Here is a 16,600-nt window from a genome sequence, read left to right on the forward strand (position 1 = left end):
TTCCAAAGCTAAATATTTTCTTACCAATCCGGATACAGCAAGGAAACGAGTGAACAAATCCAGGACTGAAGATGATGCATCCTCACCGACCATCTTCGGTCAATACTGGAAAGTCGCTCATCTTCTCATCAGTGAAATGTCGTATTGTAGATATCGCCTCCTGCACTCCTCACCAAATCGCTGTTGACAAGTTAAGAGAGATTCTTGTCTGTTTTTTGGACCATCCTGAAGAACAGTCTTGGAATAACACCGGAGCCAGCACAGGTGTTAGTTTTGAACTGTCTTGATCCTGCATGCAATGAAGCCAGTATTACCCTAAAGGATCATAGTAGTGTTCCTGTTTAAAAAAGACCCAAACAGAGGCATCTCGTTCTTGGCTTCAAGAATGAATTACTCAACACAATAAGTTCACACAATGACTATATAAAATTACAAAAACAAGTGGAAAATACAAAGCTGAGCAACCTATAAACACTCATCTAAAACAAGATCATTTTAACTTTAAACTATAAAAGGGAAAAATATAAAAACACACTGTTTGGGTTTTCAGACAAAACTTACATATCCATGTTTGGAGAAAGGATCTTGGAGGTATGGAAAAAGTGTCACAATTCCCAGTGCATAATTGGTCTTCACACTTGACCATGGAATCATCCTTTCAAAATAAATCAATTTACTTTGCAAGTGTGTATGTTTTGCAAGAAGTTAAAGGATAAATTCTCCTTTTATAGCAACACAGAATAGCATTCTTTATCTGTGCCACATGAATCTGTTGTGATGATAAAGGGAGGGAAGTGACCTCCAATTCTTACCCATGTAGCTCTAACATATGCCACACGTAAACAGATGGTGAACGTCCTGGTTGCAGACATGTTAGTGTTTTGGTCTTTTCATACTCCTTGAAGATTTCCTCACCCTTTGGATTGCCCTCAGAACACAATCAACTTTCTGTCAAAACATCTTACATCGTTATGACATGCTCATGGAAATTTAAGAGGATTTTTAATGCCTTTCCTTTATGTCGAGAATACATTTACAAAACACTTCTACAGATAAGTATCAATAATAAACAATTACGTATTGAGGATTTTAAATGCATTTATTCAAAGCTTACCTGTCTTGCTTCATTCTGCTCCATTAACCCTGTTGGGTTCCTACTCTTTCGTGTGGACTCCAGGACAATTGTGGAATCTAATGAATAGGATGAAGCTGGGGATAGTGGAGTCAGTACAGAGGATGCTTGATCTGAGACCAGCTGAACATCCAGATCTACAAAATCACAGACAGAACAAAATCAATTTAAATGTACATGTATTTATCAGTAACAAAAGCATTTCAACAAATACTTGAATGGTTACATAAAAAAATCTAAAGTATATTATCTTCATTAAGTACTTTCCATATACGAATAAGATGTATGTAACGTAATGATCAATAGTATAGCAAATGATAATAGTTTGAGGTTCTTCAAAAGAGATATTTTAGACTCTGCTCCTAGGTAACTACATGGCCTCGTCTATTTCACTCGAGAATATCCACAAATAGGGAAGAACATTACAAAAATAAAGGTAATGTATACAATAATTATCATGAACGGGTTTAAAAAGGGGAGAGAGAGAGTAATAGTAATCGTAATATTTCTTGGCTAACTACCACAAACTTGGAACAGAATACCCCTTGAGGGAAACTGCCGTTCCTGAGTTTGGACACACGAGGGCAGTCAAGCTCCATCCAGCACAACGCCGCCTGAAACAGAAGGTAGCTTTGGCTATTTTACACTGACGCAGCTCATCAGTGTGATTACTGTGCATTGTCTAGTTTTCACGTATCAAGGACAATACACGGAGCTTCTGAAATGTTAACAGCATCATCATTATGATTTATTTTTTTAAAGAACATACCCTATTCTCTAGACATGGAAATGTTTTTTTTTTTTTTTTTAAGTTTACATTGTCACAAAGCAGCTGTACAGATATCTGGATATATTATTTCAATGTCATTCTTAAACACGACAGATGAACAAACAAAGAAACTAAGCACATGAAAAGGTTAGATAGACCAATGATTAAATACTACTCCGTTCAAATGAATACAGACGCCTGCTCAGATACCACAACGTTTAAAAACCTCGACATTCGCGGCGTCATAAAGGGAACAACCGTCAAGCATACCATCAGGAAACTTACAGAACTCTGAACGTGACGTCATAACAGATCTTATGCTCGCTCCTCCGATTTGACTACATATGTCTGTGCGCGCGCGCCGGGGAGACTGACCTAGACACGGTATAAGGACAACACACATTTAAACATATTAACACATTAACATTATATCATGTACATAGCAGTATAGTTATCATAATAAATTACACAAATTAATTGCTAATATTAACATTATTAAGTGTCTTTCTTAATATTATTAGTCATTTCATTCTCATCACTGCTCCTACGTACTTCATGTGTTCCCTAGGTGCCTCGTCTATTTCGCTCGAGAATATATAAGGTTATTACCATTTTATTCCCTATTTATTCATTTTAACATGAGCTCATGTCCTACATGTTAAATAACAACAATAATTATCATGGACGGGACAAAAGGGAAGAGAGAGATTAATAATAATATCATGTAATATTTCTTGCCCAGAAATCCGCTTCTAGAAAATCGCCGTTCCCGAGTTTGGCCACACGAGGGCAGTCAAGCTCCATCTAGCGCAATACACAACGCCGCCTGAAACTGAAGGTAGGTTTGGGCTATTTTACAGACACAGCTCATTACTGTGCATTGTGTTGTTCGGACATAACCACAATTAACGGCTCATCTATATAAACAAACATTATATTCATAGCACTATATTTAATATAAAACCTTGTTTTTATAAACCTTGATTTTATTTAAACAATTTAAACATATATATACACAAACATGCATATATATATATATATATATTTAAAAAAAAGTGTCATTTTATCTCTGTACCACGTTCTAATAATGAAACTGCCGAAGAAAGAAAAATTTCTGTTTTCTGAGACGAGGAAGTGGCTCTTAAAAGAGCCTTTGTGTTTATTAGACGGAGTTGTGGTTTAAGCGCGTTCTCCGCGAATACGGCGGGCCAGCTGAATATCCTTGGCATGATGGTCACTCTCTTGGCGTGGATAGCGCACAGGTTGGTGTCCTCGAACAGACCGACCAGGTATGCCTCGCTCGCTTCCTGCAGGGCCATGACGGCCGAGCTCTGGAAACGCAAGTCGGTCTTGAAGTCCTGAGCGATTTCTCTCACCAGGCGCTGGAAGGGCAGCTTGCGGATGAGCAGCTCAGTAGACTTCTGATAACGGCGGATCTCCCTCAGAGCCACGGTGCCGGCTGTAACGGTGAGGCTTCTTCACGCCGCCGGTAGCCGGCGCGCTCTTGCGGGCAGCCTTAGTAGCGAGCTGCTTCCTTGGCGCCTTGCCACCGGTGGACTTACGGGCGGTCTGCTTGGTTCTTGCCATAGCGTCAAACTCTGCACTTCGCGGATAGAAAAACAGAATAAACTGCGCACGCGAACGCGGCCTTTTTAAGCCATAACGCCGCCCTGCGCTGATTGGGCGTCTCGAACGCGCTCGTCTGCTATTCGATAGAACGTTTTACGTCACCTGTTGACTATTGGACCGTCTTCTCTGCCCCGTTCGAAACCAAGACGTCCGCCACTATTCTATTCTATTGGCGCGCTCTCTAATACAAATGCTTTGTTCATTAGAAACACACACAACGCCGTCCAAACATTTTCACTCCTCAGACTCATTTAACACAGCACGCTAACTGCTATTGTTTCTCATAGTCATTACTTAAATATGGTATTAAATCATGACTACAAATTATCGTCCTTTTATTTATAAATATGCTGTCTTAAAAGTGCACAATTTCACTCCTCAGATTTCATTTAGACAACACGCTAACTACCACTATTATTACTACTACTACTTAACGTTATCACATAATTATTAGCAAAGTGTAACGCATCTGTTTTCATTTCAAACGTGCTGACTTTCTAGTGCACACTTTCAGTAGAAAAACGGGTGTAAAATTGCACTTTTGAAGCAGAGATGGTGGCTCTTAAAGAGCCTTTGGTACTGACAAAGCAGCAGTGGACGAGTTTACTTAGTCTTGACGGCCTTCTCGGTCTTTTTAGGCAGAAGCACAGCCTGAATATTGGGCAGCACACCACCCTGAGCGATGGTCACTCCGCCGAGCAGTTTTGTTCAGCTCCTCGTCGTTACGCACGGCGAGCTGCAAGTGGCGGGAATGATACGGGTCTTCTTGTTGTCACGGGCGGCGTTTACCAGCCAACTCCAGGATCTCAGCGGTCAGATACTCCACACTGCGGCTAGGTAGACCGGAGCGCGGCACCGACGCGCTCGGCATAGTTTGCCTTTACGCAGAAGCCTGTGCACACGTCCCACGGGAAACTGAAGTCCAGCCCTGGATGAACGAGTCTTGGCCTTAGCTCTAGCCTTTCCGCCGGTTTTTCCTCTGCCACTCATCTTGATACTCAAATCTGTTCTAACAACTCCGAAATAAACGTTACACCCGAGCTCTCCGTGATATAGACAAACGGCCACTCTCTTATTCGCTAAGAACGCAATAGCAGATTAGCCAATCAAAAACAGGCCGTCGAATTCCAGCGTCACCCCTCCCAACCCTGTTTGTTTGTGTGTGTTGGTGTGTGTGTGTGTTGTGTGTGTGAGAGAGAGAGAGCGCGAATGAAATTCGCGCTCGCGAATGAAGAGGAATATTCATACAAAAGCACGAACTAACAACTATATACTGAATTTATTTATTCTTATCATTAACATTTATTATGTATCAATACGTTATCCTACAATATTCTGTGATCGTTTTGGAGATCAGGAATGACGTTTAGGAATCACGATCAGGATTCTATTCTACTGTACTCTAATCAGTATCAGCGTGTGGCTATGTGTACATGATATGTAGTAGATATGCGTATCCATACTATTGTATGTTTCTAACGTGTATTGCTTTGATTACATAAAGCTTGACTGAAAATGTTGCTCTTTAAAGGAAAATATGGGTGGCTCTTAAAAGAGCCGTTGTTCTTCTCCACATCGTATCCGCCAGCAGCCAGCGCTTTCTTCAGCGCAGCGAGAGACACGCCGCTCCTCTCCTTAGACGAGGAAACGGCTTTTGACGATCAGTTCGCCGACGCTAGGGCCGGCTTTTTTTGCTCTCGAAGCTGCTTTCTTCTTGGGCGCTTTGGCCGGCGCGGCGGCGGGAGCGGGTGCGACTTCTGCCATCTCTCTTGTAACTGCGTAGAATACACGAGTCGTACGCTGTACGTTAGTGTGTAACACAGATGATCCTCCTCCCGGGGCCGGGGGCTGGTCTTAAAACAGATATGAGAGCGTTGTAGACTCAACTCGGGGCGCCGCTGAATGAATGCACGGACGCGCGCGCGCTCAGATGTGTTTTCTCGTGGCATTTCTCGGTGAAAATCCCACTCGCAAGACGAGATTCAAAACGTTGAAGCACACGCTGAGCGAGGACGGGCTTTCTCGTTTCCCCCTGGCCCGGCCTGGCCGGCTAGAGAGCAACAGTCTCGCGCAGCGCACATGAAAAGGCGCGGCGCGCGTTGTACTCAAGCCGGCGGGCTGCGCATTTGGTGCGATGTGGTTGTAAAACCGGCGAAAAGTAGGCACGGCCGTCGTATGCGTTCTGGGCCGAGTTAAAGAGGAGCCTTGGGAACGAGCCTGATGTCTTTGCAGCTGTCGATGGTGTGTGTAGTATCGAAGCAGAGCGCGTTTGGGGCCGTGTAAAGCACAGCGCGCGTGACTATAGCTCCGCTATAGCCGTGTGTGTGTGTGTGTGTGTGTGTGTGTGTGTGTGTTGTATTCCATGCTGCTAGAACATTCTTTTCAATGTCTATTGTGCTACTAGAACACTCTTTTGAATGACTTTGTGCTAATGTCACATTAGTTCAAATGACTATGTGCTACTACAACAGTTAGAACAGAGATGCCCAAACTACGGGCTGTGGGCCAAAGTTGGCCCGTGGTGACTTGATTTGCCCGCCATGCCATGTGTGAGAAGGGGGGGGGGTTAATTGATGCTGATCTTCATTTCTAATTTAACATTTTTTTATTATTATTTTTGAGCTACAAAAAATGTAAATTGAAATTAAATGTAGAGAATAAGAATTAGAATTTTATTTAATGTATATGCATCTTCAAGGCCAGCGTTCATTGCGACAGTCAACAAACAGGTAATAATGGAGAGATCCAGGCACTGGCACACAGACAGAGGAAATTTAAAAGATTTGGCAAGTTGACTTTTTATTTACTGAAATCAACTCAAAGGCACTGTGTCTAGTTTGCAAGCAGTCAGTTGCTGTTTTGAAAGAGTACACAAATCCGTCATTATGAAACAAACCTTCTTCAGCTTTCTCAAAGGACAGTGGCGAGGCATAAAACAGGAGGCTAACGAGCTGCTTGCTAAACTTCGATCTGAGCAGAGCGCACTGCTACGTCCTTCATCAGCTCAAGAAAGTGCCACACGGGCCAGCTATCAGATTTCCTGTATTTTACATCAAGAACAGCTATGTGCCCAATCCATCGGGCTTGTGGATGTGATGCGTGACGTCGTCAAAATTGTGAATGATATACGCTCCAAGGTGCTCTCTCACCTGCAGTTCAAGGTACTGTTGGATGAGATGGATGCACAATATGGTGATGTGTTGTACCACCAGGAGGTTAGATGGCTGAGCAGAGGAAAAGTTTTCAGAGATTTTTTGATCTGCGTGATGAGATCGGAGCTTTTCAGGAAACAAGATTGGTAGTATTCAAGAGCCCATGGATAAGAAATGGCTTTCTGACCTGGCTTTCCTGGTGGACGTCACAGAGCTGCTCAATGTTTTAAATGTTCAGCTCCAGGGAAAGACCAGATTATCACCCAGCTTTTTATCACTCAGAGCCTACAAACAAAAAGTACTGCTGCTCAGAAGACATCTCTCAGCAGGTAACATTCACAATTATAATATGCACCATAATTTTTATGTGCAGTTATTGTTATTATTAATACTTATATTTAGTTAGCATTTATATCCAGTGGTGTCAGCTTTGGTTTTTTTGTTAATCAAGCTGATAAATTTTGTGTCCAAAGTTCTCTTAATTATCATGGATTAATTTCCTCGTTTTGTCAGTTATTTATTCTATTTGCCTCCCTCTCTCTTCTTTCACTCCCTTCTTCACACTGTTCCTCTCTCGCTCATCTCCACATCCAGGAAATTTAGCCAATTTTTCCTGTTTTAGAGAGGCAGGCATGATGAAAGAGAAGGTACCTGAGTATGATGCTGTTCTCAGCAACCTTATCCAGGAGTTTGACAGTCGCTTTGAGGACTTCAGACACACTGCATCTGACTTTGAGTGTTTGTTCAACCTTTCACCATCAGTGTGGACACAGTCAGTGATGATCTTCAGATGGAACCAATTGAGCTTCAGTGTGATTCAGAACTCAAACACAAGTTCAGGTCCCTTCCCTTGACAGACTTCTACAAATGTGTCCCAGCAAACAGGTTCCCAAAGATGTGCAAACAGGCACAAGTGATGCTGTCTCTGTTTGGCAGTACCTACCACTGTGAACAGACTTTCAGTCTGATGACCTAACAAGTGTAACTGAGATGTAAAGTAACTGACTCTCACCTCCATAATATCTTGACTTTGACAGTAAGTCCACTGCATCCCAATTTGGAAAAACTTTTGAAAAAATAAGGTCCAGCTTCATGTGTCTCATTAGAGGTCACTGATATTGCAGGCAGTAGGTATTGAACATGTATTATAAATGGGATTGGTTCTATTTTAATTATACTATAAGTTTCATTGAACTATAGAACTCTGAAAATAAAACTGCATTAGTGAAGCAGATACAGACTAACGTTTTCTATTATTGATTTATTTGTAAATATTATGAAATGATAAATGAGAACCATGGCACTTTAATTTAATATAATACAGTTTGGTATAATGCAACTACTTTTGCCCCACAGCCCTCAATCAAGTTTGATTTTTGGCCTTCACAAGAAAAAGTTTTGGCACCCGTGATTTAGAATGATTATGTGCTATTAGAAAACCTTTTCAACTACTTCCTGTTGCTACAATCTTAATACGATAACTTTAGCAGCACAAAGTCCATTTTGCATTGCTCAGATTATACAACCCCCGAAACCGTGCTATAACCGTTTAGATTTACTCATCTCTGCATTTAGCAGACTGCTGGAATTACCCAAAAGCCTGAACATCCGCGGGAGTGCAGCGCTTCAGAACTCCCCCTCCCCTCTCTTTCACACACAGCGAGAGAGAAAGCGAAAGAGAGGAAATTACTCTTGTAATGAAAGTGGTGGCTCTTAAAAGAGCCGTTGGTTGATGAAGACGGCGTTAACGCGCTTTAACTTGGGCTGGTGTACTTGGTCACGGCCTTTGTGCCTTCGGACACGGCGTGCTTGGCCAGCTCCCCGGGAGCAACAGGCGCACGGCGGTCTGGATCTCCCTGGAGGTAATGGTGGAGCGCTTGTTATAATGAGCCAGACGAGAAGACTCACCGGCAATGCGCTCAAAATATCATTCACGAAAGAATTCATGATGCCCATGGCCTTGGATGAGATGCGGTGTAGATGCACCTGCTTCAGGACCTTGTACACGTAGATGGCGTAGCTCTCCTTCCTGACTTTCTGCGCTTCTTGCCTCCTTTGCCGGCCGTCTTGGTCACGGCTTTCTTTGATCCCTTCTTGGGCGGCGGTCTTGGCTGGATCGGGCATAATGCTGCTCCTCATATACGACAGTAAATGACTAGCGCCCGCCTCGCGCCCGCTCTATTTACAGACCCACATGCTAATGACGCCCAGACAACACACCTTTTTTTTGATTGGACACAAATTCGATACCTCCTCCTGCATGGCGCCTTCCTACTGCACTCTGTTTCTCCCTCCCCCATGCTTCCTCCGATACGCTTTTGTTTCCCTTCCCGCCCTTGTACTTTCAGGACAACGTGCCTATGAAAAAACAATTGGCTTGAGAAAAATCGTTTTATATTATATATGCATGTATGCGCGTGTATGAGACAGAGAGAGATATAGAAGTAAGTTTATACTAAAATCATTTTCTAAATCGTATTATCAAACAGTTTATAATATTGATACTGTGCACATATATATATATATAGTTTTATTACAAAAATACAAATAGATCTACCACTTACGCTACCTCTGTACAGCGTTTGATACCTTATGTTTCATGAAAGAAAAAGCCCTTTCCCCCCCCACACGGAACAGCTCTTTTTCTAGACATGTGGGTGGCTCTTAAAGAGCGTGTGTTCACGTCGTTCGGTGTTAGAGCGTTTAACCGCCGAAGCCGTACAGGGTGCGTCCCTGGCGTTTCAGGGCGTACACCACATCCATGGCGGTCACGGTCTTTCTCGTGGCATGCTCGGTGTAGGTGACGGCGTCGCGGATCACGTTCTCCAGGAACACTTTCAGCACGCCGCGAGTCTCTTCATAGATCAGACCAGAAATACGCTTTACACCACCACGGCGAGCCAGACGGCGAATAGCTGGCCTTGGTGATCCCATGGATGTTATCGCGAAGCACCTTACGTGACGCTTTGCGCCTCCTTTGCCGAGTCCTTTACCACCCTTGCTTTTTTTTTTTTTTTTTAATGCGTTTTATTGAAATTATACAAAATTTACAATCTTACACAAGTCATATTCAGAAAGAAAGGGAGAGAAAAACTTACATAGTCAAGTACAATACACGCAATATTGTCCCACACTGAAGAGTCTTTAAACCAAGATGTGCTGCTTTTAAGTCTTCTTAGCTCTTTTGAATGTCCTTGAATACAACATCACTGGATATAAACGTTTGATTTATAGTCTTCTGGACCTTGTTTTCCAGAGTTTAGATTTAGTCAAACATATATGAACAAATGAAGTCATGCTGAGTCTTGCTACAATTTTCTTTAAAAATGCCATAGAAAATTGAGTTCATATTTATTTCTATATTGAGACCAATGATTTTTAATTTAGCCATGTTTCTTTAGCGCGATAACACTCTAACAGGAAATGTTCGAGTGTTTCCTCTTCATTACAATTAGGCATCGGGCATTTACTGTTTTTACAAAACAGCTCCATTTTACAACCGCTCTTACTGGGAGCCTTCTACAGCGACTAACCAAGTTGTATCTCTCAGGTGTTCAGATAGGATTTTATTCTGTAAATTTGGAGACATTCTTTGTTTTGGTCTTCCTCCAAATTCCTGAAAGCCACAGGGTTACTATAAACTCGATCAACAATTAAAATATATTTCTTTGCTCGAGTCTTTCACCCAATCGATGTTTAGATCTTTAAATTGTTAGTGAAGTCGAAAACATCAGTTTATGAATACGGAATACCTTTCCTCGATGGACCTTTTTAGATTTCCAGTTAGAGATGTTCCCTATCCATTCGGTTTGCTGGCAATACCACTCGCGATGATTTTGCACACTGCTATTTTAGTTTTTAAGGATATATCGACAGCCCCAAGCCTCCCAGTTCCCTTCTCTTAAAAAGGAGCTCACGTTTTGTAACCTCACGAGTCGTATCCCATATGAAATTACAGCATATTTTATGAAGTCTTTTTACCCAAACTTCTGTCGGAGGTAAGATGCATGATAAAAAACAGTATTTTTGATAATAGAAAGTTTTATAATAATTTTATTCTAGTTTTTATAACTTAGATTACATGATTTCCATTTATCAATTTCATCTTGTATTATTTCTTCTTTTTTTGACCAGTTATGGTCGACACAGCCATTATTATCTATATATATACCTAAAACCTTAATTGCTGAACTTCTGGACATCTATGGGAAATTTGTTTTTTTCATTTCCAATCCAGACACATTCCGTTTTAGCTTTATTTAAGGAGGCTCCAGAGACTTGCTCATACTCGCTAAAATATTCAAAGATGATGTCTAGTTCTTGTTTAGATTTCACAAATACAGTTATGTCATCAGCATAAGCAGAGATCACGACTCTGTTCTTTCCTATTTAAGACCTTTAAGTCTATGATCATCTTGGATTTTTGTACAAGTGCGTTTATAGATAAAATATATAGGGCTGCACTCAGAGGGCACCCTTGCTTTACACCCCGCATAACTTCAAATGGTTCAGTCAAAGAACCGTTAACATTTACTTCAACCGTCGATTTAACATAAAGGCATTTAATCATGTTTATGAAATTTTCAGGGAATTGATACAGGTTTAAAATCTCCCACAATAGTCTCTTGAGATATAATCAAATGCTTTCTTTGGTCCAAAGCCACAATGTAAAAACTGTCACCATTTTTATCAAAAACTAGTTCTCTTAATGTGTTCAAGTTGTCCCACATAATCTTCCCTTTATTGCACATGTTTGTTGTAGCTATTATTACATCCAAATAGTCACTCATCCTGTTCATAATGGTCTTTGCAAAAATCTTATAATCGACATTCATTAGGGTGAGATGTCTCCAGTTTGTTGATATCACACATTTCACCCTTTTTATACAACAAGGATAAAATGCCTTCATAGAACGAGTCATGCATGTAACCTCTAGCGATCCCATCATTAAAGCTTTTGCGTTAATAATTTAGCCAAATCTATGGCGCATGCATGATAAAAATCAGACGGGAGACCATCTTTCCCTGGAGACTTTTTAGATTAATTGTTAATGGCATCAACAACCTCAGCCTCTTTTATTTCTCACCTAAGCTCTTGGAAGGCGTCAACACTATTTTTACATTCAAAAAGGTTTTTAGGAGTTTAATTATCTATTTCAATTGAGTTTACATGTTTGAACAAGGATCCGACAGCATCTTGACGTCTTTAGGATTTTTTACTATAGTTCCATTAGCTGTTTTAATGGCTTCGATATATTGGGCTTCTTTCCTGTATTAAATAGTGAAATTGCTTTTGTTGATTTAGAAGTTCATCGAAATTATTCCTGCTCGGACTTGAATGTTCAGTAAAAACTCATTATTTAAAGTTTCTATCTCTTTTTTCAAATCCTTTAAGTTGTTTTCCTCACTTTCATCTCTTGTATTTTTCAGTTTTAGGTTATATATTGTGTCTATTGGTATTGTACTTCTCTTTTTTCTTTTATTAAAACATAGACATTTGTATTTAAGAAATTTTTTAATCTGGATCTTAAAAACTTCCCACAAATCACATAATTGGTCGTGAGGATATCTAAAGTTTTATCCTATTAATTTCTTCCTTTAATTCTATAATCAATAAAGGACTTTTCAGATTTGTGTGTTTAATTTCCAATAGTTTCTTCTTTCTTCATTTTTAAGTCTCATGCCACATATAACTGTCAAGTGGTCGACTCAACAAGAGTTTTGTTGTGTAGAAATTTTGCCTCAAATTATTATTAATATATATCCTGTCAATCCTAGTTTTACATGTTTTATCAACCTTGTAAAGTCCACTTTCTCTGATATAATTTCCTAAATATGTCGGTGAAATGCTGTTCATTCATTATAGATTTTAAGGACACCACCTTCTCTCCTAAATTTTACATATTTGGGAAGAAATTTATCATTTATCATCTTGATTGTATTAAAATCACCGCATACAATGGTATAGAAACCGACGCACAGGAGCATTTTAAGCTTTTTAAAAAGCCGGATTTTACCAACAGTATCCTGTGCTGTGTATACATTTATTACTCTAATTTTTTTTGTGCAATAAAACATCTATAAACATTAATCGACAGGAATTATTTCACGACTCTTAATTTTTTAATTTATTGTTATAAAATAAGGTCGCAATACCATCAGCTTTACTTTCGCCTATTGAAAAGATTGAAGGACCTTTGATCCATAGACTTTGAGGCGTCCTGTACGTCTGCAAACTGCTTAATCTGGTCTCTTGTATACATAAAATATCAACATGTTCACCACTCAATATATTTAACTTTTTTACTTGATTATTTTTGCCTGAATCCCTCTAACATTACATGTGGCAACAGTTAAATTTGAAAAAACCATAGAATTAAGATAAGAATCTTCTCCACTAGATATTATTGCATGTCCATTAGTCCACATTTCTCAACATTATCCCATCATTTAACCTTAATTCCTGCAGACATATATCACATTTCTTTTTAAATGATATAGGAATTGAAGTTAAAATCAAAGACATTGTGTCAAAAAAAGGGAAGAAAAGTAGGCGATATACATCATTCCTTAACCTTTTTTGCATTGTCAACATTTCCAGGAGAATTCCTCTTTCGCCTTTGGCGTTTATATGGATAGTCTAAAGTGTTTTTACCTTTCGCCAGCGTGGGAGTGTCCGCATGTCACCTGTGTTGTCGGCGATTGTCTGAGTTGTTCCACTTTCACCAGCTGGATTTGATGACTCTCTCGGCCCTGTAGGCTTCCTGCAGGTGAAAGTGATCTGGGTCGCTCCGGTCTCTCCCTCTGAGCCGTAGGCTCCTCTGGGGCTTGTAGACCTCCTCCGGGGTTGACCGCTCCGAGTCTCGCCGACTTCTACAGCTGATAGCGCAGGAAACTCCGATGCTTGCCGTCTCTCCACAGACGAAAGACTGGGCGGAGATGCTCCGCTGCTTCCAGCAGGTACTCCGTGTCTTCCGTCTCCCTTCCGGGTCAGAGATTCGCGCTGCTCTCAGAGTCCTCGCTGTCTTCGCTGTCGCTGGTATCGGTGCTGCTTGAGTCACTCCCAGATGTCGAGTCGTCCTCACTTGTGTGTAGTTTATTTTCTTCCAGTTGTTATCCTCTTTATCGTTTGTTTGGTTTCTGTGTTATGTGCGTTTTGTGTGCATTCTGGTCATGTCTTTTGATTTTTCGGCAGTCTTAGTTTATAGCTGTAAGAATTTTGGGCATTGAAAATATATATGCCAGTTTCATTACATAAATTACATACTTGGTGTATTTCTACAACTCTTTCCTTTGTGGCCAAAGCTCCGCATTTCCAGCACTTTGTTTTCTCACAGTCCTTTGCCTGATGGTCGGAATCGTTACATATAAAACATCGCTTTGTTGGCCGGGGTATGTAATCGTTCCATTGTATGGTCCCATGGAAATGAATTTGGTATCTGGAATATACTTCGTCGTGGTTTTTCTTGAGTTTTATTTTATATTCTCCTGACTCCATACCATATCCCGAACTGGTCCAGCGGCTTGTCAACAGGGTTCAGTATCTCACCAAACCTTAAGAGGTATTGTTCTACATCCGAGTCAGCGATTCTCCAGTCCAAAACTTTACTACAAGGCTCTTTATGTCTTGGGAGCTGATGTAGTCATCTCCCAGTTTTTTCCAGAATTCACTTCCTGTATTATTATTAAAATTTGAGAAAATGTTTGAAGTGCCTGTTTCTTTGGTAAAACATATTTCATACTCTTTTCTGTTAGGCATTGCAATAAAAGAGTATACATCTGTAGTCGATATCCATTGACTACCTTAAAAGGTTTACTCCGACTTCAGACCTGTCTGGCGCTTCTCCTTCTCCACTGTAACGTAGTCTGACCCAGTGCCTCCCCGCCGACGGCGAGGAGGCCACACGGGGTGACATACCGAACCCCCGGTGGCGATAATTATCACCTCGTTAAAGGTGTTTTTGTTGTTGATGTTGTGTCGTTAAAGTCTTTAGTTTCAAATTACGAACGAGGGTACCACTTGCAAAAAGAGAGTATTAATTACCACCCTTGCCTCTGCCAGACATGATGCTGCTCTCGAAGTCAAGTCAACTCAATAAAAGTTCTCGCGCAGCGCCCACCTATTATCCACACTCGACAGGACCTAGTTGAGAACAGGCGAGGAGGCGGGCCTTACACCAACAGTCACCACAATGGCTCTCTTTTTCCGAAAACAATCACTAGGCACTGCTTTTCACCTGCTAACGTCTTCTTCTTCCCCATTCTCCTCTGTCTCTCTCTCTAAATACACACACAGATGCAAAAATTATTAGTATTATCAGTATTAATGTTTTCATTAGTAGCAGTAAGTAGTAGTAGTAGTAGTACAACACAATAGTCAGGAACTTTGGGTACAACATACATAGTAAAGCATACAGCCAAAACACTCATCAGCGTAAGGAGGTTAGAAAAGCCGTCTGTGTTTGTACAACATTGACATTACTGTTTCAAACACAAGACGTTCCTTTTGAGCACGTCCTGGACTCGAGGCCCGTATATACTACAGTCCTACCCACTGCAACTACAGGTCACACATAGCAGCACAAGCCTTTATTAGTAGGCCCAGCATTCAGCGGATCAGCACCAATGTCTATGTTCACTTTGAACCCAGTCCCATTCTACCACACAAGTACTTCACTAACTTACAAGCACCACAGAAAGGAATGCAAACACAACTCTCAGGCCGTGCTTTATCAGCTCTCGCAATGCACAATATAATAGACTCTCGAATGTTGAAATTAGCTACATTGTCTCAAACCCTTATCTCATTCTTAAAAAGTGTCACTCACAAGGAAAGCATATGCACTTCGACAGTTGTGCAAGAGAACTAACATAAACACACATCAACACAAGTAGGAATACAAAGTCAGCCTTCACACTGTCTAATCACTGGCCTTCTCTTTTCCCATACGCACTGTGTTTTGAACCTAAATGTGATGCATCAACCAAAACTGCACCTCCAGAATAACAGCTGAATTTAAGATTGGCAAAATATGTCACAGCAGTTGCATTCGTCAAATAACTATGAGCAATTAAGTAGTGCCAATGAGGATAGTTACACAATGTGATATGTCCAATAAGCTCAAAAAGAAACGGACCTTTATTCTACTTGGCCAATCAAACACAATTATGAACTGGGATTCTGATGGTGTGCGCCTTTTAACTCACTGTGTAGGAAAATGAGGTCAGCTATATAGACAACCCTTCATTACGTATTTAATTACTTCGATTGAGGTCATTACTAGAATCAGTAGTAGTAGTACATATCTACAACCTACTTCTGTTTTAGGCCGGCGTCGTGTGTTGTGCCGGATGGGACATGACCTGCCCTCGTGTGGCCAAACTCGGGAACGGCAATTTCCCAAAAATTGCTGTATTCTGTTATTAGCTTTTATTGGCGGTGTTCAGAAGTCTATATTTGTAGTAGTTAGAAAACAGTGGGTAAGAAGTAGTAGATGCTATGAAAACTCACTCACTCACTCACTCACTCACTCACTCACTCACTCACTCACTCACTCACACACACACACACACCACACACACACACACACACACACACACACACACACACACACAACACACACACACACACACACACACACACACACACTCTCTCTCTCTCTCTCTCTTCGCTCGCTCTCTCGCTTGCGCTCTTCTCTCTCATCTCTCACACTATACCCCTCTCACTCCACCACCACTGGGGCAGTGGTGGGCTTAGCGGTTAATGTTCTTGCTTACTGATCAGTAGTTGGGGGTCAATCCTGTCAGCTGCCCACTGAGCAAGGTCCTTAACCCTCTCTGCTCCTTGGGTGCCATATCATGACCCTGCACTCTGACCCCAGCCTCCTGACATGTGGAGTATGTGAAGAAAACAATTTC

The 16,600-nt window shown here is 41.1% G+C and overlaps 1 protein-coding gene, 1 long non-coding RNA gene and 1 pseudogene across 2 annotated transcripts; all 3 read right to left on the reverse strand.

The window, feature by feature from the left end:
• Positions 1–274: 274 nt before the first annotated feature.
• LOC128632665 (uncharacterized) lies at positions 275–915 on the reverse strand. Its single transcript, XR_008396193.1, has 3 exons — positions 813–915; positions 562–655; positions 275–337 (listed from the first exon to the last, which is right to left on the reverse strand). It is a non-coding gene; the product is annotated as an uncharacterized LOC128632665 (long non-coding RNA).
• Positions 916–3,065: 2,150 nt separating this feature from the next.
• Positions 3,066–3,644, reverse strand: LOC108261414 (histone H3). The gene is given in 3 exon segments (XM_017462312.3): positions 3,066–3,124; positions 3,127–3,362; positions 3,364–3,644. Coding segments are annotated over 3 exon segments (405 nt in total). The 5' UTR covers positions 3,489–3,644; the 3' UTR covers positions 3,066–3,080.
• A 4,792-nt stretch (positions 3,645–8,436) lies between these two features.
• On the reverse strand, positions 8,437–14,598 carry LOC128632668 (histone H2B-like; annotated as a pseudogene).
• Positions 14,599–16,600: the final 2,002 nt, after the last annotated feature.

This window comes from Ictalurus punctatus, unplaced genomic scaffold, assembly GCF_001660625.3.
Source record: "Ictalurus punctatus breed USDA103 unplaced genomic scaffold, Coco_2.0 tig00163705, whole genome shotgun sequence".
NCBI classification, from domain to species: Eukaryota; Metazoa; Chordata; class Actinopteri; order Siluriformes; family Ictaluridae; genus Ictalurus; species Ictalurus punctatus.